This window comes from Oncorhynchus masou, chromosome 21, assembly GCF_036934945.1.
Source record: "Oncorhynchus masou masou isolate Uvic2021 chromosome 21, UVic_Omas_1.1, whole genome shotgun sequence".
Classification (NCBI taxonomy): domain Eukaryota; kingdom Metazoa; phylum Chordata; class Actinopteri; order Salmoniformes; family Salmonidae; genus Oncorhynchus; species Oncorhynchus masou.
The window spans coordinates 39380710-39406944 of record NC_088232.1 but is presented as its reverse complement, the minus strand read 5'-3'; the positions used below and the strand labels follow the sequence as shown (position 1 = coordinate 39406944).

Below are 26235 nucleotides of genomic sequence, written 5' to 3'. Positions count from 1 at the left end.
CTCTTCCTGTTTTTGAACAGGATTTCAATAAGAAGTTGTGCTTATTCCCACAAAGCACAGGCCACCTATGTTCACAGCTCTAACCTGCTGTCACACAAACAATGTCAACTGCTTTTCTTTTACTCTTGACGTCAAATACCGGCAACAACTACCAAAGTAAAAGACAAGATCTTCAAAGGTAAACAGTACGTGAGGAGAGGCCTTCTATTTTTTGGATCAACATTTATTTCAGACTCAAATAAAGGATGTACATTTTTTGCAGTGTGTATTATTCCAAGACCAGCATCAATCAATCATTCAAACAAATATATTTATAAAGCCCTTTTTACATCAGCAGATACAGAGACCTAACCTGAAATCCCAAACAGCAAGCAGTGCAGATGTAGAACATCAAAACGTAGCTAACATTGTCATAAAAACACAGCAGGCTTTTCACCTTATATTTCTATGTGACCTTGCAGGATATAAGGAGAACATTTTTTATTTTATTTTTATTTCACCTTTATTTAACCAGGTAGGCTAGTTGAGAACAAGTTCTCATTTACAACTGCGACCTGGCCAAGATAAAGCATAGCAGTGTGAACAGACAACACAGAGTTACACATGGAGTAAACAATTAACAAGTCAATAACACAGTAGAAAAAAAGGGGAGTCTATATACAATGTGTGTAAAAGGCATGAGGAGGTAGGTGAATAATTACAATATTGCAGATTAACACTGGAGTGATAAATGATCAGATGATCATGTACAGGTAGAGATATTGGTGTGCAAAAGAGCAGAAAAGTAAATAAATAAAAACTGTGGGGATGAGGTAGGTTAAAATGGGTGGGCTATTTACCAATAGATTATGTACAGCTGCAGCGATCGGTTAGCTGCTCAGATAGCTGATGTTTGAAGTTGGTGAGGGAGATAAAGGTCTCCAACTTCAGCGATTTTTGCAATTCGTTCCAGTCACAGGCAGCAGAGTACTGGAACGAAAGGCGGCCGAATGAGGTGTTGGCTTTAGGGATGGTCAGTGAGATACACCTGCTGGAGCGCGTGCTACGGATGGGTGTTGCCATCGTGACCAGTGAACTGAGATAAGGCGGAGCTTTACCTAGCATGGCCTTGTAGATGACCTGGAGCCAGTGGGTCTTGCGACGAATATGTAGCGAGGGCCAGCCGACTAGAGCATACAAGTCGCAGTGGTGGGTAGTATAAGGTGCTTTAGTGACAAAACGGATGGCACTGTGATAAACTGCATCCAGTTTGCTGAGAAGAGTGTTGGAAGCAATTTTGTAGATGACATCGCCGAAGTCGAGGATTGGTAGGATAGTCAGTTTTACTAGGGTAAGCTTGGCGGCGTGAGTGAAGGGGGCTTTGTTACAGAATAGAAAGCCGACTCTTGATTTGATTTTCGATTGGAGATGTTTGATATGGGTCTGGAAGGAGAGTTTGCAGTCTAGCCAGACACCTAGGTACTTATAGGTGTCCACATATTTAAGGTCGGAACCATCCAGTGTGGTGATGCTAGTCGGGCATGCGGGTGCAGGCAGCGATCGGTTGAAAAGCATGCATTTGGTTTTACTAGCGTTTAAGAGCAGTTGGAGGCTACGGAAGGAGTGTTGTATGGCATTGAAGCTCGTTTGGAGGTTAGATAGCACAGTGTCCAATAAAGATGACATATTAACAATAGAAATATACATATTATCTCCTGACTTCTGAAAGTTTTTCTATGCTAATATGAACTGGACAGTGTAAGGTCATGTACATTTAGACACAAATAGCAAGGCCACAGCAGATCTTTGTGTGATCGTATAGAATTACAAAGCTTCTGGGAATGACGTCAGGCTCTGTACGTTAACGCACCAACATGAGCCACTGTTTCCCGCCACAGCTCTTCCAAACCCTCCTCCAAATTAATATTGAAATGATCTCCATCCCTCTGGAAAGCAAGGGAATAGGCTTCTCTGTTACTGTATATTATCAGATAGAAGGCAGGCAGTAATGTACCAGTATAAACAACAGAAATAACACAATAGCAAGTCATACGCCACTACTTTAAAAATATACGGTTGAAGTCGGAAGTTTACATACACTTCGGTTGGAGTCATTAAAACTCGTTTTCAACCACTCCACAAATTTCTTGTTAACAAACTATAGTTTTGACAAGTCGGTTAGGACATCTACTTCATCTGCATGACACAAGTAATTTTTCCAACAATTGTTTACAGACAGATTATTTCACTTACAATTCACTGTATCACAATTCCAGTGGGTCAGAAGTTAGCATACACAAAGTTGACTGTGAAATGTCCTCTGGTCTGATGAAACAAAAATAGAACTGTTTGGCCATAATGACCATCGTTATGTTTGGAGGAAAAAGTTGGAGGCTTGCAAGCCAAAGAACACCATCCCAACCGTGAAGCACAGGGGTGGCAGAATCATGTTGTGGGGGTGCTTTGCTGCAGGAGGGACTGGTGCGCTTCACAAAATAGTTGGCATCATGAGGCAAGAAAATTATGTGGATATATTGAAGCAACATCTCAAGGACATAAGTCAGGAAGTTGAAGCTTTGTTGCAAATGCGTCTTCCAAATGGACATTGACCCCAAGCATACTTCCAAAGTTGTGGCAAAATGGCTTGACAACAAAGTCAAGGTATTGGAGTGGCCATCACAAAGCCTGACCTCAATCTTATAGAAAATTTGTGGGAAGAACTGAAAAAGCATGTGAGCAAGGAGGCCTACAAACCTGACTCAGTTACACCAGCTCTGTCAGGAGGAATGGGCAAAAATTCACCCAACTTATTGTGGGAAGCTTGTGGAAGGCGATCTAAAACGTTTTACCCAAGTTAAACAATTTAAAGGCAATGCTACCAAATACTAATTGAGTGTAAGTAAACTTCTGACCCACTGGGAATGTGGTGAAAGAAATAAAAGATGAAATAAATCATTCTCTCTACTATTATTCTGACATTTCACATTTTTTAAATAAAGTGGTGAACCTAACTGACCCAAGACAGGGAATTTTTACTAGGATTAAATGTCAGGAATTGTGAAAAACTGAGTTTAAATGTAATTGGCAAAGGTGTATGTAAACTTCCGACTTCAACTGTATATTTAACCAGGCAATCAGATAAGAACAAATTCTTATTCTACAATGACGGCCTACCCAATTCAAACCCTCCCTAACCCGGACGACGCTGGGCCAATTGTGTGCCGCCCTATGGGACTACCGATCACGGCCGGTTGTGATACAGCCCTGGATCGACCCAGGGTCTGTAGTGACACCTCTAGTGCTGAGATGTAGTGCCTTAGACCGCTGAGCCACTTGGAAGCCCCAATGTTTATCTTGTTAGTCTATCTGCATGTCTGTCTATTCTTCCTCTTGGCTAGTGGGGCACAGGCATAGCTCCTCAGAAAGAGAAGAGGATGTGGGGACATAAAGAGAGCACTGTGGAAGCAGACACACAGAATATCCTGTGTGGTAGTGTGGAGGCTAGGGACAGAGTATTGATAGGGCTTTGTGTGTGTGTTGGCCCTGGCTGTGAAGACAGGGAGCTGAAAGGAGGGTGTGAGAGCGAGGAGAGCGCAGTGGATAGGGATCTTATGATAGCTGCCCTGCTTTCCACAGGATACCACTTCACTGGGCTTGGTATTTTCATCGCTTTGGGATTTTAGGAGGATTGCAAATGGTTTTCCAAATGTAGACATTACTTAACAACATCAAGAATGTTTACCTTTACACAGCTTCATGTTTCCAAAACAAGAGACATCATAAACCCTGTCATATGTGATGTGTGTAGAGAGAGCTGTGGTCGCACTAGAACCAGACAAGCCCTAAATTTAGGGGGCGCTTTGGGGATTCAGGATTTATATTGAGGTACTCCAGCACAAACACCTGCAGGATCTTGTTGAGGTTCTCGATGGTGGAGCGGTCCAGGTTCTCCTCGTTGTCATGTAGCCTAGTGGTTAGAGCATTGGACTAGTAACCGAAAGGTTGCAAGTTCAATTCCCTGAGCTGACAAGGTTCAAAATCTGTCGTTCTGCCCCTGAACAGGCAGTTAACCCACTGTTCCTAGGCCGTCATTGAAAATAAGAATTTGTACTTAACTGACTTGCCTAGTAAAATAAAGGTAAAAAAATAAAATAAAAAAATGTGTTCCACACAGAGGGGAAGGGGGTGGGGATGAGATAAAGGATGTGCACACCTGAGATGAAACCACAATACAATGTTCATTTATACCCTACAGAACACATCCAAGTCGGTGTCAGACCCAGTGTGTTAGTTTACCTCTTAGGAGGAATGGCATGTGGTCATCCTGCACCGGACCCACAGACATACCAGGCCAGCAGTAGTCATTTGGATGGTCCTTCAGCTGGCCAATGTGATGCAAACTATGCTCTGAAAAGACAGACAGACAGACAGACAGACAGACAGACAGACAGACAGACAGACAGACAGACAGACAGACAGACAGACAGACAGACAGACAGACAGACAGACAGACAGACAGACAGACAGACAGACAGAGGCTGATAGAATGACACAGATCATAGTCTGTGAGCTCTCACCAATGTTCTGCATTTTGGTGAGCCACCAGGCAGTGTTGGGGAACTGGTTGCCAAAGCGAGGGCTAGGGCCTCCAATCAGGTCTAAGAGCACAAACAGGTCATGGAGGAGAGGGAGAAAGAAGGGAAGAAGAAGAAGAGGAAGAAATAGGATCCCCTTAGGTCAATGTCTGAGAGGGTCCACCAGCCAGGTCTCATGGGAAAGTAACTCTCCACAGCCTGGAGATAATTCCCTAAAAGCCCACTGCCTGGAAGCTTTGAGGTTAAGGATGACATCATGTGTTCTTCCGTGTGTTACATTAGCACCAAGCCCAATGCATGGCTCCTTTCTAAAACACACACATACCTCACTGCAGGACTATGAGCCTCTCAGAGATAGTCTCCTTTATCTCTCTTCCCTGACAGAAAACGTGACAGGAGGTGACAGGAAAGGTGCTCTATTTGTTTAAACAACAGTAGTACTATATCTCCATAGCTTGGATACAGATCGCATACAGAATAACACATCTTACATTTATTTGAGATATTGTTATTGTAGATGACATGATGAAGGTCCAAATATATCCCACTACTCACACCTCCTTAATGGTTGCTTGTCAAAGCTGTAAGATATGTTTATAAATCAAACATATGAGTCTTAAGATTTTAAGACAGCCCATCCCTGCTGCACTGCAACAAGGTGAATCTTAGGTCCTGATAAGCGCTGAATTGGCTGAATTTGTACTTGGGTGTTTAAATATGTGCCTGTAATGCCTGACATACAATGCATTTGGTTGGTGTCTGTGGCTCCAGGTGGGTGTGCTGTGTTCTCCATCTCCTGAGCTGACTGGAGCCGTACAGGGAGTCTGGAGCGGTCCACTGGAACAGAGCTTCCTCACCATCAAAGAACAATAGCTGGAGAGAAAGGTTGGGATTGGATTCCTGAGAGAGAATGAGAGAGAGAGTGAGAGAGAGTGTGAATGAGAGAGAGTGTGAATGAGAGAGAGAGTGAATGAGAGAGAATGAGAATGAGAGAGAATGAGAATGAGAGAGAATGAGAGAATGAGAAGAGAGAGAATGAGAGAATGAGAAGAGAGAGAATGAGAGAGAATGAGAGAATGAGAGAATGAGAGAGAGAATGAGAGAATGAGAGAATGAGAGAGAGAGAATGAGAGAGAGAGAGAATGAGAGAGAGAATGAGAGAGAGAATGAGAGAGAGAGAATGAGAGAATGAGAGAGAGAGAGAGAGAGAGAGAGAGAGAGAGAGAGAATGAGACAATGAGAGAGAGAGAATGAGAGAATGAGAGAGAGAGAGAGTGAGGCGGAGACAAAAAATAAGGGGGGTGAAAAAGATGTACAACACACACTACTTTGGGAACTACTGGTGTGAACTTTTAACTTTGCTGCCACCTATTGGTTTAAACAAAACACTGCTATATGAAGAAATCAGTATTCATGGTGGCATTTTGCACTATCTGCACAGTCAGATAAACATGTCCCCTGGCCAGGCCATATGGCAGTCTCAGTCACTCAGGACCCATCCCCTCAGACTGAGGTCAGCTGACCCATGGAGAAGGGCAGCAGAGACAGCAATGTGAGGGGGCTCTGTGACTGTGACTGCCAAGTGAATTCCATCTATTTTCTTTTCTCAACATCCTGCAATTCTTTGTTGATCTTGGCTACAGCTGTGTAAGAACTTTGAGTGGGTTTTACAAACTTTTCTGATTTAATATTGCTCAGAAAACTATTCTACATGATATAAATTATTCTACAGACTAAAGTGGACATATGAGAAAATTCTCAACCTTTCCCCACCTTTAGAATCTTTAGCTCACGGTCCAGAGTCTGTACAAGCTCCAGCATCATGGCACAGTGCACAGATGAGTCCGTGGCACCCAGGAACTCACACCCATGACACTGGAGAGGGTAGTACTTGGAGTCATAGTGGCACGCCAGCACCAGACGACGCTTGGCGGAGGGGTTGAGGGTAGCAATGATGTTGTTGAAAGTCATGGGACCGTAAGGGGGGTGTGACTCAAACGTGTCCTCCTTAACATCCCAGCCTGCCCTCAGAGAACCCAGAGTGCTCTTGATGTGCTATTGGGAGACACACATTGCACAGTTAAATAGACAAAGCATTGGGGAACACTTATCAGACGTCATCCTGGTAACTGACTAAGAAGAAGTGACTAAAACCCCTCTCCTCTCCTTGACTAGTCTAATCATCTCTATGATGTTATAAGTAGACCACACACAGCCGATTGTTCATGCCATCGGGATACTGACCTGATGCACTGCCAGGCTACCTGCAGAGTTGGGGTACCATGACACTCGCAGAGGCCTGAGGTCCCTCTGCCACATCTGGTTCAAGTCTGTGTGTGAAAAGACTCTGGTGATGTCACTGGAGCTGAGGGTGCTGGGCTTGTGGCCAATCTAGGCAGAAGAGACAAGAAGGACAAGATAAGACAAGAGAATCAGAATTATGGCTGCTTCTCTGATATCAATGAGGATCAGCCTGTGGGTTTCTTTACCAGCTGTTATAGTTGAGAGAAGCCCTGGCAGAGACTCTGTCATTGAAAAAAGGCATCACGAATGCAATAAATCTCCTCATTAATCGCAGTTAATTCATCCAAGGAGGTAGATTAGTTTAAACATTTGACGTTTTAGTAGACGCTCTTATCCAGAGCGACTTACAGGAACAATTAAACCAGCAACCTTTCGGTTACTGGCCCAACGCTCTTAACCGCTAGGCTTCAACCTTTCACAAAGCTATCAATAAAGACATCCATGCAGGGAAACTAATACCATTGCTAATCACTACCATCTTGTTCCAATATCTACAGTGTGTAGAAGGAAATATACAGTTTAGAAACTGTGAAAGAACATTGTGATACAGTTGCAACGTGCAGACCTTCAAAGTAGAAAAAGGGAAATCTCCTCTAGTGATACATTCAAATTGAGGAACAGGCAGGAAATACACATGATGCATAGATCATCACTGTCTCTTAATACTGTAGCTGTGTGGGATATCTATCAGTACATGATCTACTGTAGAATTTCAAACTGTCAGTTAATTGGCCATTATGAATTGCTACATTGTGTTACTTTGATGTCTGTTGTTTACAACACCTTGCTATGTGATCATCTGTATATTCTGTCTGGCTGATGTGCATCATCAAGACAAGCTACACATCATCCGACAGGGTTACCCCATCATCAAATCAAAGGCTACAGTTGGTCCTGTATGGCTCAGTTGATAGAGCATGGCGCTTGCAAAGCCAGGGTTATGAGTGTGATTCCCACGGGGGACCAGTATGAAAGAGAAGGTATACACTCACTACTGTAAATGACTTCAATGTAAATATAGGAGATAATAAGGGAGCATTTTTCCCCTTGGGAATTTTGCCCAGGCAGCCCAGCAATCCTGTTACAATAGAAAAATAACATTTTGTATTGATTTAGGCTATAACAATCACACATGCAATAGAAAACGGTAATCTAGAAAATTAAAACAGGTAACTTAAAAAGCAACAAAAATAAAAGCAACAAGAACATGCTCACATAATCATTGAACAATATAATGTCGTGTTTTTATAGCCTACCTTCTCTTGTGTCCATGGGATGTGTGCCTTCTCTCCATTGATATTATCGACAAATGTTGCACAAATTCCTACTACATAAAACAAATGCATAAACGCCGCGGTTTCTCTCACGGAACATTCCGAGGCTCTCCTCTGTGTAATCTACAGTGCGTCACTGTTTTTATTTATTTATTTATCCCAAGGCGCCAGAGAGAGCAGATGGTCTATTTATGAATTATTGGTTTGTAAAATTTTCCCTTTGGTTTAATGTTATATTTTTTATGAAGGCTTCAATTCAATTTATGATTTTACTGATTATAAAATTTGAACAAAGCTTGCATCTCTAAATCTGTCTGTATTTTAGGTAAACTAATGTCAGCACAAATGTAAGTATAGCCTTTCAAAGTGATTTCAAAACTTACATTTCGCATTTTTAAATGACTCAAGTGGCTTATAGATCAAACTTTGGGAACGAAACTGCGCAGTGACAGCAGCGCGTGTAGTGCCTTGATCAACCCGCTAGATTCAACCTGGCGCTGGAACGCACTTCCAACTGGCACGTGGTCTCATTACACGTGAGCCTCTTCTGTAGACCAGGAAGTACCGAGTGCTACAAATCACCACAAACATCACTGAAACTGTAACAGTCAGCAACGCTGTGACAGTTTCCTGTCCCACGTGTTTTCTATCGTATTGTAACAATGGCGGAAGAGATTTCCTGCTTGAAGGCACGGCTTATGGAGAAAGAAAAAGAGATAGTTGCATTGAAGAATAAGCTGGCATTAGAAAAGGTAGGCCTATGACACTTCCGCTTTTACATTGAATATCAGGAGGTAGCTGTAGCCTCGTGCTTGCAGTGGCTGTTTAGCAGCAGCGCACGTTATAATGTAGCTATATGATTCAGAGTTTGAGCAACGATGCTTTGGTTTGAGCAGTGTGGAGTCAACAAGAGGAAATGTGGATGGATAGATTCGTGAGGCTAACTAGCCTACAAATCAATTGACTTTATGTCCCTTGACGTGTTATATTTGGTTATTGTCTAAAATAACAACAACAACTTTAACGTATTCTGAACCACCACCATTTCTCCACTGAAATCAGAACAGTTTGACAGACCTGCAACTGCAGGAGAAAGTGACAACACTTCCACCTCTGAAACTCAAGGCAGCCCTGTGCAATGAAGACATCATGCGCTACAGCAGACAGCTTATACTGCCAGAGTTTGGTGTACAAGGTAATAATGGCAGCTTTCACCCAATCTCTGATTGACGTAGACACACTTGAAAAACACTATTGAAACCATCATTTGATCTCTGCAGGTCAGCTAAACCTCTCCCAGACATCAGTGCTGGTTGTGGGGTGTGGAGGACTAGGCTGTCCCCTGGCACAGTATCTAGCTGCAGCAGGAATCGGTAGGTAAAAATGTGGGGAAAGAGAATTTCAGTAAGTTATACCCTCAGTAACGGTCAATGATTCATATGCTGTACATCAAAATAGATGAACAAGTCCCTTGAATCTGTACACATCAATAAAGCTTTTGAGGATGGCATAACTTCACAAAGTATTAGATAGGCCTACTACATATAATATACCTGTGAACCTTTAGGGATATGCAATACTTATGTGTGTGTACACTGTTATAACGTGTCCATCCTTCTATAACCCCAGGGCGTGTGGGTCTTCTGGACTATGACGAGGTGGAACTGAGTAACCTGCACAGACAGGTGCTCCATGGAGAAGACAGCCAGGGACAGGCCAAGGCCCAGTCTGCTGCCCATGCTGTCAGAAGGTACAGGAGGCTACTGGGGCCTGCACAGGCTGATACATGGACTGTAATCATGTCAGTCACTAGCATGTAGGCCTACCATAAGTTGGTGCATTCACTGCCATCTCACTACATTGTCACAGGTTGTATTACACTGTTGTTTTGACTGTCCACGAATACTCAACTATCTTTCTCTGTTGATTTATTTTCTAAAGCACTTATTGTGGTCTTTCACTCAATGATGCTGCAGTACTGTGATGAACTTCCACAGCATAGCTATAACCACTTGGTGGTGCCATTTACTCAAACAGCAATAGATTGCTTTCAGATAACTGTATAGGTATAGTCACCACTCTTATTTGTTAGTGTACATACAGTGCATTAATGGCATTGCAATTGAATGTTAAAGTCCTACTCCCGTCTCCTTTTCACTTCATTTAACACCGGATTTACTTAAAAGGCAAAACAAATCACTGGAGGGTGTTTTTAAGGTTTTGGCATTCAGAGGAAAAGAGAATTAGTGAGCCTATATTTTGTGCAGTAGTTCTTGCTCTCCAAAATGAGAATGAGGGGTTGAATGTGAATGGCCTTGTCTGTCCTTTTTATGTGTGTACAGGTTGAACTCCACAGTAGAATGCATTCCCTACCACCTCCAGCTGTCTCCAGAAAATGCATTACAGCTCATCCAACAGTATCCTCCCTCTCAGCCTTGTGCCTTCTATTATCTTCCAGGGGGTAAAGAGGAGGTTTTACTGTTTGTCATACAGGATTTCCATGTCATCAAATCCAGAGTCAAACATTTACCATAACACTGACTTTTTGAGGGAAGAAAATCACTGAATTTTTACTCCTTGACATTATCCACCTCATGTACGACATTGTGGCTGACTGTTCGGACAACGTTCCCACCCGGTATCTGGTGAATGATGCCTGTGTCCTTAGTGGCAAGCCCCTAGTATCTGCCAGTGCCCTGAGAATGGAGGGCCAGGTAAGGATCTAGTTACATTTTAGTCTCTAATTAAGTCCCCACATGCTAACTGGATTTACATCAATGTCTGACAAATGACTGACTAGTAAATGGAATATGTTTATTGGTTTTCCTTTGTGCATAGTAACCCCTCTTGTCTGTGTCTAGCTGACAGTGTATAACTACCGTGGAGGCCCCTGCTACAGGTGCCTGTATCCAAAGCCTCCACCCCCAGAGATGGTGACCAACTGCTCTGACGGAGGGATCTTAGGAGTAGGTGAGTCCCCTTCTAATTTGTGTCTTCACTGTTAGGTAGAGAGAGGTGCTCACTGCCCACAAAATGAGGTGGAAACTGAGCTGCACTTCCTAACCTCCTGCCCCAATGTATGACCAAATTAGAGAGACATATTTCTCTCAGATTACACAGATCCACAAAGAATTTGAAAACAAATCCAATTTTGAAAAACTCCCATATCTACTGGGTGAAATTCCACAGTGTGCCATCAGAGCAGCAAGATTTGTGACCTGTTGCCACGAGAAAAGGGCAACCAGTGAAGAACACGCACCATTGTAAATACAACCCATATCTATGCTTATTTATTTTATCTTGTGTCCTTTACCATTTTTACATTGTTAAAACACTGTATATATATATATGACATTTGTAATGTCTTTATTGTTTTGAAACTTCTGTATGTGTGATGTCTACTGTTAATTTTTATTGTTTATTTCACTTTATATATTATCTACCTTACTTGCTTTGGAAATGTTAACACATGTTTCCCATGCCAATAAAGCCCTTGAATTGAATTGAGAGGAATTGATTGTTGATGTTTCACTCTTTTTTTTCTCAGTGCCAGGGATCATGGGATGCTTCCAAGCATTGGAGGTCCTGAAGATAGCCTCAGGACTAGGCTGTATCCTTCCCAGTGAAAGCTCCCTGAGTCACTCCACTGCCCCACTGCTTAGCTACTGCACAATGAAACAACACTTTCTGCTTAGTCATGGTGCTGACAAGATGAATGAAAGCCTGAATAAGTCAGTGTAGCATGGGAAGGAAGGGGTGTTTTTCTTCATGACCATGCCCGTCTGACAACACTTGACTAAAAGAGAGGAACTTCTGTGAAATTCCAGGACCTTTGAGGTCTGTGTCTGAATATACAAAGACCATTGTGGTGTTTGTCAAGCCAGACAGGAGCCTTTTCCTTGACCGAGTGTGACAGCTTCCTGTGGCCAACAGCTGTTGATGTTTGACGCCCAGGATGCCAAGTTCCGGTCCATCAGGCTGCGGTCCAAGCAGGCCAGCTGTGCTGTGTGTGGAGAGAACCCCACTGTCACACACCTTGTAGATTATGAGAAGTTCTGTGGGTCTTCTGCCACAGATAAGGTCAGGGGTCACTGAGAAGAGGGCCAAGTGGGCAAACATCTTGCATATTGAGTTGCAATTTAATACAGTTCAAAGGGTTAAGTTACCATTTTAAAGTAAGAGGAGGTGGTATGTCCCAATCTAAAATGACCAGAGTGAGTGTCATCACTACACCTTTGACGGCTTAGAACTACACGTAGCACATGGAATGTTGTGCCAGGAAAATGTGTTAATTATCCATCATTTAGATAAATAGCAGAGATATGCACTGTATGTCAAAAGGAGTTTTCTGTACTTAGCTCAATTTTTTTTTCCATCAATTATAGGACAATTTTAGTTTCAATGTTTGCTTTGAATATTTACTTAATATTTTCTGGGTTTTCTTTCAGTGTCGAAGACTAAACCTTCTCTCCAAAGACCAGAGGGTAACAGTGCAGGTAGAGTATAGTTGATTACTTTCTGTTTTATAATTATGATTACACTTGATTGTCTGTGATTCGTGTGCATTCATAAACCCAGATTAAATCTAAAAGCTGACCCAACCCTAAATGGGAAATGACTAAAACTCGAATGTACGTTTTCTACGGAAAATAATCATGTATTTGTTTGTTGGCACTGACAGAAATGGTGGTGGTTTAGGAGTTGTTTGGGTTTCTGCTAAATTACAGTTTTCAAAAGAATTGAGCCATTAAGATGAAGATCATGATTGATTAGGCCTAAAATAGATTATTTAATGCATGGAGTCAGAAACAGTTTTATTTCCTATAATTGAAATAATGTGACAAAGTTAAACTTACTCCACCCTACTCCACTCAAAGAAGGCAGCCAGTTGTGCCATGCATATGGTGATAGGCCAAAGCAACTCAACCAGTCTTTGTGCCATCTTTGTGTCACCTCACAAATTAACAGCAACTTTAATTCAGATGTGACAGACCTTTTAAACACTACACTGTCTAACAAAGTGAGTGTTGTAGGTGACCACTGACAACCATTGTAATTTCTCCTTTCTATTGGCAGGAGTATAAATCTATAGTGGACAACACAGCTGCTCATCTCCTGCTGGATGTTCGCCCTCTAGTGGAGGTAGATATATGTCACCTACCCACCTCCCTCAGTATCCTTTTGCTGGCTGAATGCCCTCCTGTCATTGTACTCCACTAGCTATATAGTTACCATTTGCAAGATATGGAGTTAGTGAGGAGGATATAAATACTGCTATTAATGACGTCAGTCATCCCTGTGCTTTCATAAGTGTTCTGAGCTGCGTTAAGTAATTGTACTCAATACAATGGTACAATGTTTAATTTCCTTAAATCATTGCTAGACATTCCTCTATCCAGTTTAGAGGACAGAAAAAGTGAACATATCCGAGTGCTGAAGGAGGGAATTGGCAGAGTGAAAGAGGAGATGTTGAATGAATCTCAGGTCCCAGGTAATATGACTGACAATAGGTCTTCATCTAGCTACACAGGTCACAACACACAGTGGCGGTTCAGTAGCTAGCTAGGTGTATGGAGCAGCCCATATTCACTGAACAAAAGAGGGGTAATTTGAGTGCTAATTAAGTCTGTGTAGCCTTGTCCTGTGAGAGTATTTTGGACAGCCAATGATGGGAGGTGGAGTTGCTAGGTAATTATTTTTCTAACACAAAAATATACCGTCATCGTGAACAGCTGGCCTCTTTTTATTGAATAGTCATCATGGTCTTTTTTTCTGCAGTGTATTTCCAGCAAGCCTGTGTATATTTTGTTATTAATGAGCTATTTTAATTGGTAATTCTGGGAACGACAGTGTAAACAGTAAACGCAGACCTTTAGTTGAACACCTGACACCCTTGAAAGTTTCAAATCGATTCAGGTTTCAAGAGTGAAAATAGGGACCTGAGTTTACAAGTCATATCATGTCCATAACACATCCAATAGTGAATTAGAATATCATCCCATAACTCTGCTTCTAGCTGAGCATTAAACAAGGAATTTTTCTTGCCCATTTTATATATTCAACTCACCTAGTCAGGAAATGCCAGGAAATTGAAGCTACTCATCAATTTGATCTGTTTGTGTTTCCATACTGCAGTATATGTGATCTGTAAGCTGGGTAATGACTCCCAGAAGGCAGTTCAGGTCTTGGAGAAGATGTCAGGCTCTGAAGTGGACTTTGTCACTGTTAAAGACATCTGTGGAGGGCTGATGGCCTGGGCACAGAAGATAGACCCCTCTTTCCCACAGTATTGACTCAATGTCACAGGTTCTGCACTGTGGATTCATGACTTTGTTAATAAACATGTTCAGAAATGTCATCATAGCGACCATTTTTCTACCTTGTTTTATGTATGCTGGTTCCATTGGACATGGCAAATATGACTGACAAGATTAAATTGCAGTTACATCTTAAAGCTGAAAAGTGAAATAAATAGTCACATATCTGCTGTTCATGTTTTCTGGGCTGTATTATATATATAACCTTGTTCCAGATTGTAGAATTTTTATAACCCCAATTCATCGTGAATGGGATGCAGGGTAATATGTGTGTGTGTTAATTCATTTTGAATTTTTAGCTATTCGGGAACATAGATAAAAGTTAACGAATGTGTTCTTATTGAGTTATTACATATCGATACATTCATAATGTGTTGCCAGTTTGGATATGACACAATGAGTAGCTGATGCATGTCACCATCCTCTCCAAAACAATATTAGAAGCAACACTGCGACAGTGTAAAGAATAAAGAATGATGACATGTTTCTCCCTTGTCGGCAACTTATTTTCAGAACTGAACCATTCGAGGTAACTAGTTTTTTTCCCCTGCATCAGCCCGAATAACGGAAAGGATGTAGATGAAAGAGGCATGCGCAATGTAAAGTGAACCTTTTAGAGACGCCATTGCGTTTGTGAGATTGTAGTTTGAATATTTCTCTTCACCGACGGAAACCCAATAAAGCAAATAGGTGCTCGAACTCCAAGCCCCAGGAACCTTTCTCCTGTTTTTTTTCTGTCAGAATAGGGGGAGAAGTCACAGCTGGGACGATAATAAAATGCACATGAATTTACTATCTAGCAACAACGAATAGACTACAAGAGGAAGTTTCAAAAAGCGGAGAACTCGGTAATGTGAGTCTCAGCGAGCGTTTAAACATTTGTACAAATGCATGTGGTTACATCGTTTTTTATCGATAAGGCAACTTGAATCTTCGATTGTTGGAGTTTTTGGAGAAGTTTTTGCTGTCCACGGATCCAATGTTGCCTTTTTCAGAAGGTGAAGGTAATGTAGGTATGTTGTTTTAGACATGTATATACACTTGGAATAGTTAATTCATAGTGAATAATATTTGAAGAAGCTTTCACTGCAAAACCAGGTGTTGTATAACTTGTTTGGTTGGCATTCGTGGACATGTAGTTTTCTGCCAGCAGTTCAATCGAAAGCGGGAGGATGTTGAGAAGCCTTGATTCCAGATGTTGGTTCTGCATGAGAATAGATCAAACAGATAACATGCCCGAATGTATGGTTCTAAAACGTGATGCATTGTTTGTACTTGCGCACCTACATTGTAAGTGTTGTTAACAATATAATCGAAGTTTAAAATTAGGTCTACAATTATTTAATTTGTTTATTGTATGCAAACCTTAGCCCTACCATGTTTATTTCCCGTAAATTGCAGCTCGTATTGTTATTGCATAGTCTTCTCAGCTTTGACGTCATGATTTGTTTTGCTGAATTTGTTCAGTTCGGTTGAATAATGTAAAATGACGACTTTTATGTCCTCCTTCCTTTTCCACAAACCCAAACATATTATATTCTATCATCATTACATTTACTGCATCTGTTTTGTGACAGGTTTTCTGTGGTCAGGGCGGATTTCTGACTCCAGTACTGTGAGGGGGCACCATTCAAGAACATGACGTTTGGAATGGTGACCGCCTCTTGCAGTGAGCGTTGGGGAATCGATCTACCATGTCCAGAGCATCCACAATGCATACTGCACACATCTCTTGCCTTGAAGAGTGAGTGGAGGCCATTAAGTGCAATCAATAGGCTTTGTCCATGAATTGACTGCCAGGTATCTGTCTGAGAAGTCAATGGGGAGGAAAGTTTGACTATTGCTGTTGACTAACACTGCTCATGATACTTTGAAGACCTTGCATTTCATGTCTCCTAGAATGAGTATTGAGTGTTTCTTCAACCTAGTGTCTGTGCTTAGTGTTTCAGTGGTGCCTCATTTAACAAGGCATCACTAACAGTTCCATTACTTTACATTTTGCATCATCATCTCTGCCATTGGAAGAAACCCAATGTCTGCCTGCAGCAGCTCAACTCCTCCGTCCTTTCCTAAAGCCTACCTCCACTCACAACTCCCAGTCCTGCCTCCGACCCCCTCACCATCGCCAAGCCCCCCAGCACCCCTCTACAGCCGCCTGTCCAACGGGAGTCACAGAAGTCACACTCACAGCGCTCCCAGCCCCACCAACTCCCGCAGCTCTTTCCATGGAGTATCCTTCCTCCTCCAGATTGGCCTGACCAGAGAGATGGTGAACCTGGAGAACCATGACCTGTCGCTATCTGCTGTCAAAGACCTGGTCTGCTCTATTGTTGACCAAAAGGTAATTACACAACTCTTCCTTGTTTTAACACTTGACCTACTGCAGCTAATGCATAATGACAGAGTGAAAAATGGTTGACTTTTACGGATATTTATAGAATGAAATGCAATCGATAGGCCTGAGCAAGAGAAAGCAAATTCACTGTAAATCGTAAAAGCTTAGTTGTCTTTTTGTGGCTCAAGTTCAAGTTTCAAGAAAGTTTGGAAAGTCTTCCATCAAGCATACTGCTAAGTAAATCAGGGGCATATTTCCTTAACACTGCTCTTTGGAATGTTGTTCTGTATTCTTTGCTGTGGTTGCAAGTTGAAAGAACACAGTTTAAATGAACAGGGAGACAGTTATATTGCAGACAGTGTTGCCCTGAAATGCATAGCATCTGTGGTTTGCCATTTCTGTGCCATACTCCTCTATTTAGGCTTTGTTTTTGTGAAGCACACATCTGTGTCTCGTGCACAGAGTGAGTTTTATGCACCACAGCAGCACGCTCGGCAGCAGTGAAGCCTCTCCGGTTGCCGCGTACGATCTAGTAGCATCAGCTATTTACATTGTGGTGTACTCTCACTGGAGACACAAACACTGAACCACTCAGTGGTTTATTCCTCTCAAAGTCATCCATGATGTAATGTTCAAGCCAGGTTATTTTCCATGACAATGGTGGCTCTTAGTAATGACTTTGGGTTATGGCCCCTGCATAAGACGAGTCTTTGAACATATAGGCTGTATCAACAAACAGTGGTTGCCCATGTACCACTGACTAGAAAGAGGCAGAAGCAAATTTGGAAAATCAAGAGTAAACCAATGGAACCAAAGGTAGTTTGCAGATTCCATTTGTTTGGAGTTGCCTTGGCTCAGAATACAGATTTCAGATTCACATTCAGATGTTCCTATCCAACTGATACCATACATTAGACTGCTTATTAGATCATTTATATATGTATGTATGTATATACACTGCTCAAAAAAATAAAGGGAATACTAAAATAAGACATCCTAGATCTGAATGAATGAAATATTCTTATTAAATACTTTTTTCTTTACATAGTTGAATGTGCTGATAACAAATTCACACAAATTATCAATGGAATTCAAATTTATCAACCCATCGAGGTCTGGATTTGGAGTCACACTCAAAATTAAAGTGGAAAACCACACTACAGGCTGATCCAACTTTGATGTAATGTCCTTAAAACAAGTCAAAATGAGGCTCAGTAGTGTGTGTATGACCTCCCTACAACGCCTGGGCATGCTCCTGATGAGGTGGCGGATGGTCTCCTGAGGGATATCCTCCCAGACCTGGACTAAAGCATCTGCCAACTCCTGGACAGTCTGTGGTGCAACATGGCGTTGGTGGATGGAGCGAGACATGATGTGCTCAATTGGATTCAGGTCTGGGGAACGGGCGGGCCAGTCCATAGCATCAATGCCTTCCTCTTGCAAGAACTGCTGACACACTCCAGCCACATGAGGTCTAGCATTGTCTTGCATTAGGAGGAACCCAGGGCCAACCGCACCAGCATATGGTCTCACAAGGGGTCTGAGGATCTCATCTCGGTACCTAATGGCAGTCAGGCTACCTCTGGCGAGCACATGGAGGGCTGTGCGGCCCCCCAAAGAAATGCCACCCCACACCATGACTGCCCCACCGCCAACCGGTCATGCTGGAGGATGTTGCAGGCAGCAGAACGTTCTCCACGGCGTCTCCAGACTCTGTCACATCTGTCACATGTGCTCAGTGTGAACCTGCTTTCATCTGTGAAGAGCACAGGGCGCCAGTGGCAAATTTGCCAATCTTGGTGTTCTCTGGCAAATGCCAAACATCTTGCACAGTGTTGGGCTGTAAGCACAACCCCCACCTGTGCACGTTGGGCCCTCATACCACCCTCATGGAGTCTGTTTCTGACCGTTTTAGCAGACACATTTGTGGCCTGCTGGAGGTCATTTTGCAGGGCTCTGGCAGTGCTCCTCCTTGCACAAAGGCGGAGGTAGCGGTCCTGCTGCTGGGTTGTTGCCCTCCTACGGCCTCCTCCACATCTCCTGATGTACTGGCCTGTCTCCTGGTAGCGCCTCCATGCTCTGGACACTACGCTGACAGACACAGCAAACCTTCTTGCCACAGCTCGCATTGATGTACCATCCTGGATGAGCTGCACTACCTGAGCCACTTGTGTGGTTGTAGACTCCGTCTCATGCTACCACTAGAGTGAAAGCACCACCAGCATTCAAAAGTGACCAAAACATCAGCCAGGAAGCATAAGAACTGAGAAGTGGTCTGTGGTCACCACCTGCAGAACCACTCCTTTATTGGGGGTGTTTTGCTAATTGCCTATAATTTCCACCTGTTGTCTATTCCATTTGCACAACAGCATGTGAAATTTATTGTCAACCAGTGTTGCTTCCTAAGTGGACAGTTTGATTTCACAGAAGTGTGATTGACTTGGAGTTACATTGTGTTGTTTAAGTGTTCCCTTAATTTTTTTGAGCAGTGTGTGTGTATATATATATATATATATATATATATATATATATATATATATATATATATATATATATATATATATATATACAGTACCAGTCAAAAGTTTGGACACCTACTCATTCCAGAGTTTTTCTTTAGTTTGACTATTTTCTACATTGTAGAATAATAGTGAAGACATCAAAACTATGAAATAACAAATATGGAATCATGTAGTAACCAAAAAAGTGTTAAACAAATTAAAATGTATTTTATATTTGAGATTCTTCCTTGATGACAGCTTTGCACTCTCTTGACATTCCTTCAACCAGCTTCATCAGGTAGTTCCATGGAATGCATTTAACTTTAACAGGGGTGCCTTATTAAAAGTTAATTTGTGGAATGTCTTTCCTGCTAAATGTGTTTGAGCCAGTTAGTTGTGTTGTGACAAGGTAGGGGTGTATACAGAAGATAGCCCTATTTGGTAAATGACCAAATCCATATTATGGCAAGAACAGCTCAAATAAGCAAAGAGAAATGACAGTCCATCATTACTTTAAGACATGAAGGTCAGTCATTACGGAAAATTTCAAGAACTTTGAAAGTTTCTTCAAGTGCAGTTGCAAAACCATCAAGCGCTATGATGAAACTGGCGCTCATGAGGACCGCCACAGGAAAGGAAGACCCAGAGTTACCTCTGCTGCAGAGGGTAAGTTCATTAGATTTACCAGCCTCAGCCCCACAAAAATGCTTCACGGAGTTCAAGTAACATACACATCTCAACATCAGCTGTTCAGAGGAGACTGCATGATTCAGGCCTTCATGGTCGAATTGCTGCAAAGAAACCGCTACTAAAGGACACCAATAAGAAGAAGAGACTTGCTTGGGCCAGGAAACACGAGCATGTGATATTTGACCAGTGGAAATCTGTCCTTTGGTCTGATGAGTCCAAATTTGAGATGTCTGGTTCCAACCGCCGTGTCTTTGTGAGACACAGAGTAGGTGAACAGATGATCTCCGCATGTGTGGTTCCCACTGTGAAGCATGGAGAGGAAGGTGTGGGGTGCTTTGCTGGTGACACTGTCAGTGATTTATTTAAAATTCAAGGCACACTTAACCAGCATGGACACCACAGCATTCTGCCACGAGACGCCATCCCATCTGGTTTGCACTTAATGGGATTATTATTTGTTTTTCAACAGGACAATGACCCAACACAACTCCAGGCTGTGTAAGAGTTATTTGACCAAGAAGGAGAGTGATGGAGTGCTGCATCAGATGACCTGCCTCTACAATCACCCGAGCTCAACCCAATTGAGATAGTTTGGGATGAGTTGGATGACAGAGTGAATAAAAAGCAGCATACAAGTGCCTAGTATATGTTGGAAAAGCATTCCAGGTGAAGCTAGTTGAGAAAATGTCAGGAGTGTGTAAAGCTGTCAAGGCAAAGGGTGGCTACTTTGAAGAATCTCAAATATGAAATATATTTTGATTTGTTTAACACTTTTCTGGTTACTACATGATTTCATATGTGTTATTTCATAGTTTTGATGTCTTCAGCATTATTCTACAATGTAGAAAATAGTACAAATAAAGAAAAACCCTTGAATAAGTAGGTGTCTCCAAACTTTTGACTGGTACTATATATTTTTTTTTAATTGAAATTTTTAACCCTTATTTTACCAGGTAAGTTGAATGAGGACACATTCTCATTTACAGTAATGACCTGGGGAATAGTTAGTGGGTAGTTTGTCAGCTTATAAAACATACACTTTGTTCCAAGGTCATTTATGGTATAAGTCTTACTCACTCTTTTGATGTTTGTTACTCAATGACATTTTGTGCTTTTCTCTCTCCATTTTGAGTGTTTGGATTCCTATTTGATAGATCTCGTGTAGGTCCTACTGTTCTTATATGTGGATGTTCTTATCACAGACACATGTGTTAATGAAATGGCATTCACACATTCATCTATTGTATTATCGTCTTACACCCATAATGAAGATTACTCTATTTGTGTCTGTAGTTAATCGGAGACTAAGTGAGTGAGAGATGAGATTATAGAACTCATTCCATCAGGTCTAATGGGTAAAGAGAAGGGAGGGTTGGTGTCACAGGGATCAGGTATTTTGGAGAAATGGGGGCATGAGGGTTGTAGTTAGAAAGAGGAGGTAAAACGTGATATTTTTCTCTGTGCTTCCTGGCTGCCCACACAGTCACATTTATAGATACTTTGTTCACTTCACACCTCCCCTTACTCGTCACCTCTAGAATGCAAATACTCTGTAACCTTTTCCTCTCCAGAGATTCATTGTTCTCAGAAAATGGAGCAGCTTTGAGCTACAGATGTAGGATCTTCATGTGATCACTCTGTTGCAGGACAATTTTCCTGCAATGTGGGAAATGTAAAACTTGTAGTGTATTTGAGGTTTAAAACGGCTTCTGAAGCTTGTAATTTCCACATTGAAATTTCAGACTTGATTTTCCCTTATGAAAAATGTATCAACTGCTGCAAAAATGCCAGTTTAATTGTAATTCACATAATAATTCACATTTCCTTTTCCCGCTGTAGCAAACTGGCTCAAATTAAGGTCCTACATCTGCATTGAGCTGACACGTCCCATTCAGTACACCTGAGCTAGCTGGTCATCGCTATCTTATTCTTATCCATATTTTTTAAAACTGCATTGTTGGTTAGGCGCTCGTAAGTAAGCATTTCACTGTAATGCTGTTGTATTCGGCGCATGTGACTAATACACTTTGATTTGATAAAAGGAACATACTGAGAACCATTCAAAATTGCTAAAGCCCATATAACCACCAGTGCTAATTGTACAACAAAGTGAAAATTTAATTAATCATTGAGTGTCTCACTTATGTTCTGTAATGGAATGTAGTTTACATTCACATTCCCCCAGGCCAGTGTAATGTTGTTGTTCTTTATGGGTTATGATGATACTCACTCACTAGTTCTGGGGATTTCTGATCTGCAGAGCAGAACATCTGATTACTGCTGATATTTGCATAGATCTGGTAATGTATTGGCAAGTTTGCAAAGGTTTGTTACAAGAGCTAAAGAAAAGGTCATGAATACGATATGAAGAAAATGCTTTAAAAAAATCTAAACTGTCTGTTTGCATTAACCCTAAAGGTGATGTTACTTTTAAATACACTGCTTAGATTAAAATCTGCTAAATAGGCACTGTACTTTGTGTTACTCTTCAACAAGATGGCGCCGACAGACATGGCAGCTCTGTTTCTGGCTCCTAAGAAACTTTACAGTATCAGTCAAAAGTTTGGACACACCTAATCATTCCAGGGTTTTTCCTTAGTTTCACTATTTTCTAATCTACATTGTAGAATAATAGTGAAGATATCAAAACTATTAAATTACACATGGAATCATGTAGTAATAGAAAAAAGTGTTCAACAAATCAAAATGTATTTTATATTTGAGATTCTTCAAATTAGCCACCCTTTGCCTTGATGACAGCTTTGCACACTCTTGGCATTCTCTCAACCAGCTTCATGAGGTATTCACCTGGAATTCATGTCAATTAACAGGTGTGCCTTGTTAAAAGTCAATTTGTGGAATTTCTTTCCTTCTTAATGTGTTTGAGCCAATCAGTTGTATTGTGACAAGGTAGGGTTGGTATACAGAAGATAGCCCCATTTGGTAAAAGACCAAGTCCACATTATGGCAAGAACAGCTCAAATATGCAAAGTGAAACGACAGTCCATCATTACTTTTAAGACATAAAGGTTAGTCAATCCGGAACATTTCAAGAACTTTGAAAGTTTCTTCAAGTGCAGTCACAAAAACCATCAAGCTCTATGATGAAACTGGCTCTCATGAGGACCGCCACAGGAAAGGAAGTCCTAGAGTTACCTCTGCTGCAGAGGATAAGTTCATTAGAGTTACCAGCCTCAGAAATTGCAGCCCAAAAAAATGCTTCACAGAGTTAAAGTAACATACACATCTCAACATGAACTGTTCAGAGGAGACTGCATGAATCAGGCCATCATGGTCGAAATCCTGCAAAGAAACCACTTCTTCTTCTTACACCAATAAGAAGAAGAGACTTGCTTGGGCCAAGAAACACGAGCAATGGACATTAGACCGATAGAAATCTGTCCTTTTGTCTGATGAGTCCAAATTTGAGATGTTTGGTTCCAACCGCCGTATCTTTGTGAGACGCAGAGTAGGTGAACGGTTCCCACTGTGAAGCGTGTGGGGGTGCTTTGCTGGTGACACTGTCAGTTATTGATTTAAAATTCAAGGCACACTTAACCAGCATGGCAACCACAGAATTCTGCAGTGATACACCATCCCATCTGGTTTGCACTTAGTGGGACTTTCATTTGTTTTTCAATGACCCAAAACACACCTCTAGGCTGTGTAAGGGCTATTTGACCAAGAAGGAGAGTGATGGAGTGCTGCATCCCATGACCTGGCCTCCACAATCACCTGACTTAATTTGAGATGGTATGGGAAGAGTTGGACCACAAAATGAAGGGAAAGCAGCCAACAAGTGCTCAGCATACAGTGGGGAGAACAAGTATTTGATACACTGCCGATTTTGCAGGTTTTCCTACTTACAAAGCATGTAGATGTCTGTCATTTTTATCATAGGTATACTTCAACTGTGAGAGACGGAATCTAAAACAAAAATCCAGAAAATCACATTGTATGATTTTGAAGTAATTAATTTGCATTTTATTGCATGACGTAAGTATTGATCACCTACCAACCAGTAAGAATTCCGGCTCTCACAGACCTGTTAGTTTTTCTTTAAGAATTCCTCCTGTTCTCCACTCATTACCTGTATTAACTGCACCTGTTTGAACTCGTTACCTGTATAAAAGACACCTGTCCACACACTCAATCGATCAGATTCCAATCTCTCCACAATGGCCAAGAGCTGCGTAAGGACATCAGGGATAAAATTGTAGACCTGCACAAGGCTGGGATGGGCTACAGGACAATAGGCAACAGCTTGGTGAGAAGGCAACAACTGTTTGCGCAATTATTAGAAAATGGAAGAAGTTCAAGATGACGATCAATCATCCTCGGTCTGTGGCTTCATGCAAGATCTCACCTCGTGGGGCATCAATGATCATGAGGAAGGTGAGGGATCAGCCCAGAACTACACGGCAGGACCTGGTCAATGACCTGAAGAGAGCTGGGACCACAGTCTCAAAGAAAACCATTAGTAACACACTACGCCGTCATGGATTAAAATCCTGCAGCACACGCAAAGTCCCCCTGCTCAAGCCAGCGCATGTCCAGGCCCGTCTGAAGTTTGCCAATGACCATCTGGATGATCCAGAGGAGGAATGGGAGAAGGTCATGTGGTCTGATGAGACAAAAATAGAGCTTTTTGGTCTAAAATCCACTCGCCATGTTTGGAGGAATAAGAAGGATGAGTACAACCCCAAAAACACCATCCCAACCATGAAGCATGGAGGTGGAAACATTATTCTTTGGGGATGCTTTTCTGCACAGGGGACAGGATGACTGCACCATATTGAGGGGAGGATGGATGGGGCCATGTATCGGAGATCTTGGCCAACAACCTCCTTCCCTCAGTAAGAGCATTGAAGATGGGTCGTGGCTGGGTCTTCCAGCATGACAACGACTCGAAACACACAGCCAGGGCAACTAAGGAGTGGCTCCGTAAGAAGCATCTCAAGGTCCTGGAGTGGCCTAGCCAGTCTCCAGACCTGAACCCAATAGAAAATCTTTGGAGGGAGCTGAACATCTGTATTGCCCAGCGACAGCCCCGAAACCTGAAGGATCTGGAGGTCTGTATGGAGGAGTGGGCCAAAATCCCTGCTGCAGTGTGTGCAAACCTGGTCAAGAACTACAGGAAACGTATGATCTATGTAATTGCAAACAAAGGTTTCTGTACCAAATATTAAGTTCTGCTTTTCTGATGTGTCAAATACGTATGTCATGCAATAAAATGCAAATTAATTACTTAAAAATCATACAATGTGATTTTCTGGATTTTTATTTTAGATTCCGTCTCTCACAGTTGAAGTGTACCTATAAAAAAATTACAGACCTCTACATGCTTTGTAAGTAGGAAAACCTGCAAAATCGGCAGTGTATCAAATGCTTGTTCTCCCCACTGTATGTGGGACTCCTTCAAGACTGATGGAAAAGCATTTCAGGTGACTACCTCATGAAGCTGGTTGAGAGAATGCAAAGTTGTCATCAAGGCAAGGGGTGGCTTCTTTGAAGAATCTAAAATATATTTTGATTTGTTAAACACTTTCTTGGTTACTACATGATTCCATATGTGTTATTTCATAGTTCCGAATGCAGCATTCTGCAATTTCGGGACATAGACATGTCTTATATGGGCAGAAAGCTTCAATTCTTGTTAATCTAACTGCATTGTCCAATCTGGCATTCATACCATGTTTGTATTATCTTTTACCAGATCTATATATATTATATATTATTACCAGAATTTATATTCTCCTATTAATTTCACATTTCCACAAACTTAAAAGTGTTCCCTTTCAAATGATATCAAGAATATGCATATCATTGCTTCAGGTACTGAGCTACAGGTAGTTAGATTACTGACAATCTGAAAGGTATGAAGTTGAACCCAGGATTTCAGTGTCACCGGGGAGCGGACAGGGAAAGTGTTTTATGTTCTACTATCTCAGTAGATAGAGTCTGGACAGAACTGTGCCACACTGAGGGACAGTTTAATGGGTAGGTGATCCACCAGTACGTCACTGAGCCAGGCAACAAACATGGAGCAACATCAGTCAGGAGAATACGCTGTTGGAGCAGTTGATTCCCTTCAATTTTTTTAAAAACAGATTAGTATTAGATTTTAATTTGCTTTGTCCTTGGCCTAGTCCTAGATTGACATTGTCGTTGCTCTCCCTTGTTTGCACTGAATACACACATTGACCTGCGTTGTTATCTTTACAGATGCTTCCCTGTGGT

At 41.8% G+C, this 26235-nt stretch overlaps 3 protein-coding genes across 5 annotated transcripts in view; 2 read left to right on the top strand and 1 right to left on the bottom strand.

Moving 5' to 3' along the window:
- Positions 1 to 208: 208 nt before the first annotated feature.
- On the bottom strand, positions 209 to 8254 carry LOC135508335 (glutaminyl-peptide cyclotransferase-like). The gene is made up of 6 exons (XM_064928439.1): positions 8135 to 8254; positions 6819 to 6965; positions 6348 to 6629; positions 5316 to 5474; positions 4276 to 4637; positions 209 to 1925 (listed from the first exon to the last, which is right to left on the bottom strand). The coding sequence occupies exons 1-5, from the start codon at positions 8222 to 8224 to the stop codon at positions 4632 to 4634; spliced, it is 684 nt and encodes a 227-aa protein (XP_064784511.1). The 5' UTR covers positions 8225 to 8254; the 3' UTR covers positions 209 to 1925; positions 4276 to 4631.
- A 446-nt stretch (positions 8255 to 8700) lies between these two features.
- mocs3 (molybdenum cofactor synthesis 3) lies at positions 8701 to 14643 on the top strand. The gene is made up of 13 exons (XM_064928438.1): positions 8701 to 8904; positions 9215 to 9347; positions 9433 to 9525; positions 9782 to 9902; positions 10495 to 10572; positions 10752 to 10866; positions 11014 to 11122; positions 11700 to 11762; positions 12069 to 12232; positions 12601 to 12648; positions 13229 to 13325; positions 13536 to 13643; positions 14288 to 14643. Exons 1-13 carry the CDS (start codon positions 8815 to 8817, stop codon positions 14443 to 14445), a joined length of 1377 nt encoding a protein of 458 aa, XP_064784510.1. The 5' UTR covers positions 8701 to 8814; the 3' UTR covers positions 14446 to 14643.
- A 107-nt stretch (positions 14644 to 14750) lies between these two features.
- Positions 14751 to 26235, top strand: part of LOC135508333 (serine/threonine-protein kinase D3-like) — a 73054-nt gene continuing 61569 nt past the window's right edge. Inside the window, exons 1-2 of one of the 3 annotated variants that reach the window (XM_064928436.1) lie at positions 14751 to 15317; positions 16047 to 16810. In XM_064928436.1, coding sequence (XP_064784508.1) covers positions 16502 to 16810 — 309 coding nt within the window. In that variant the 5' untranslated portion in view covers positions 14751 to 15317; positions 16047 to 16501. Of the gene's footprint in view, positions 15483 to 16046; positions 16811 to 26235 lie in introns of all 3 variants that reach the window. The other 2 variants (XM_064928435.1, XM_064928434.1) reach the window with 2 other exon arrangements.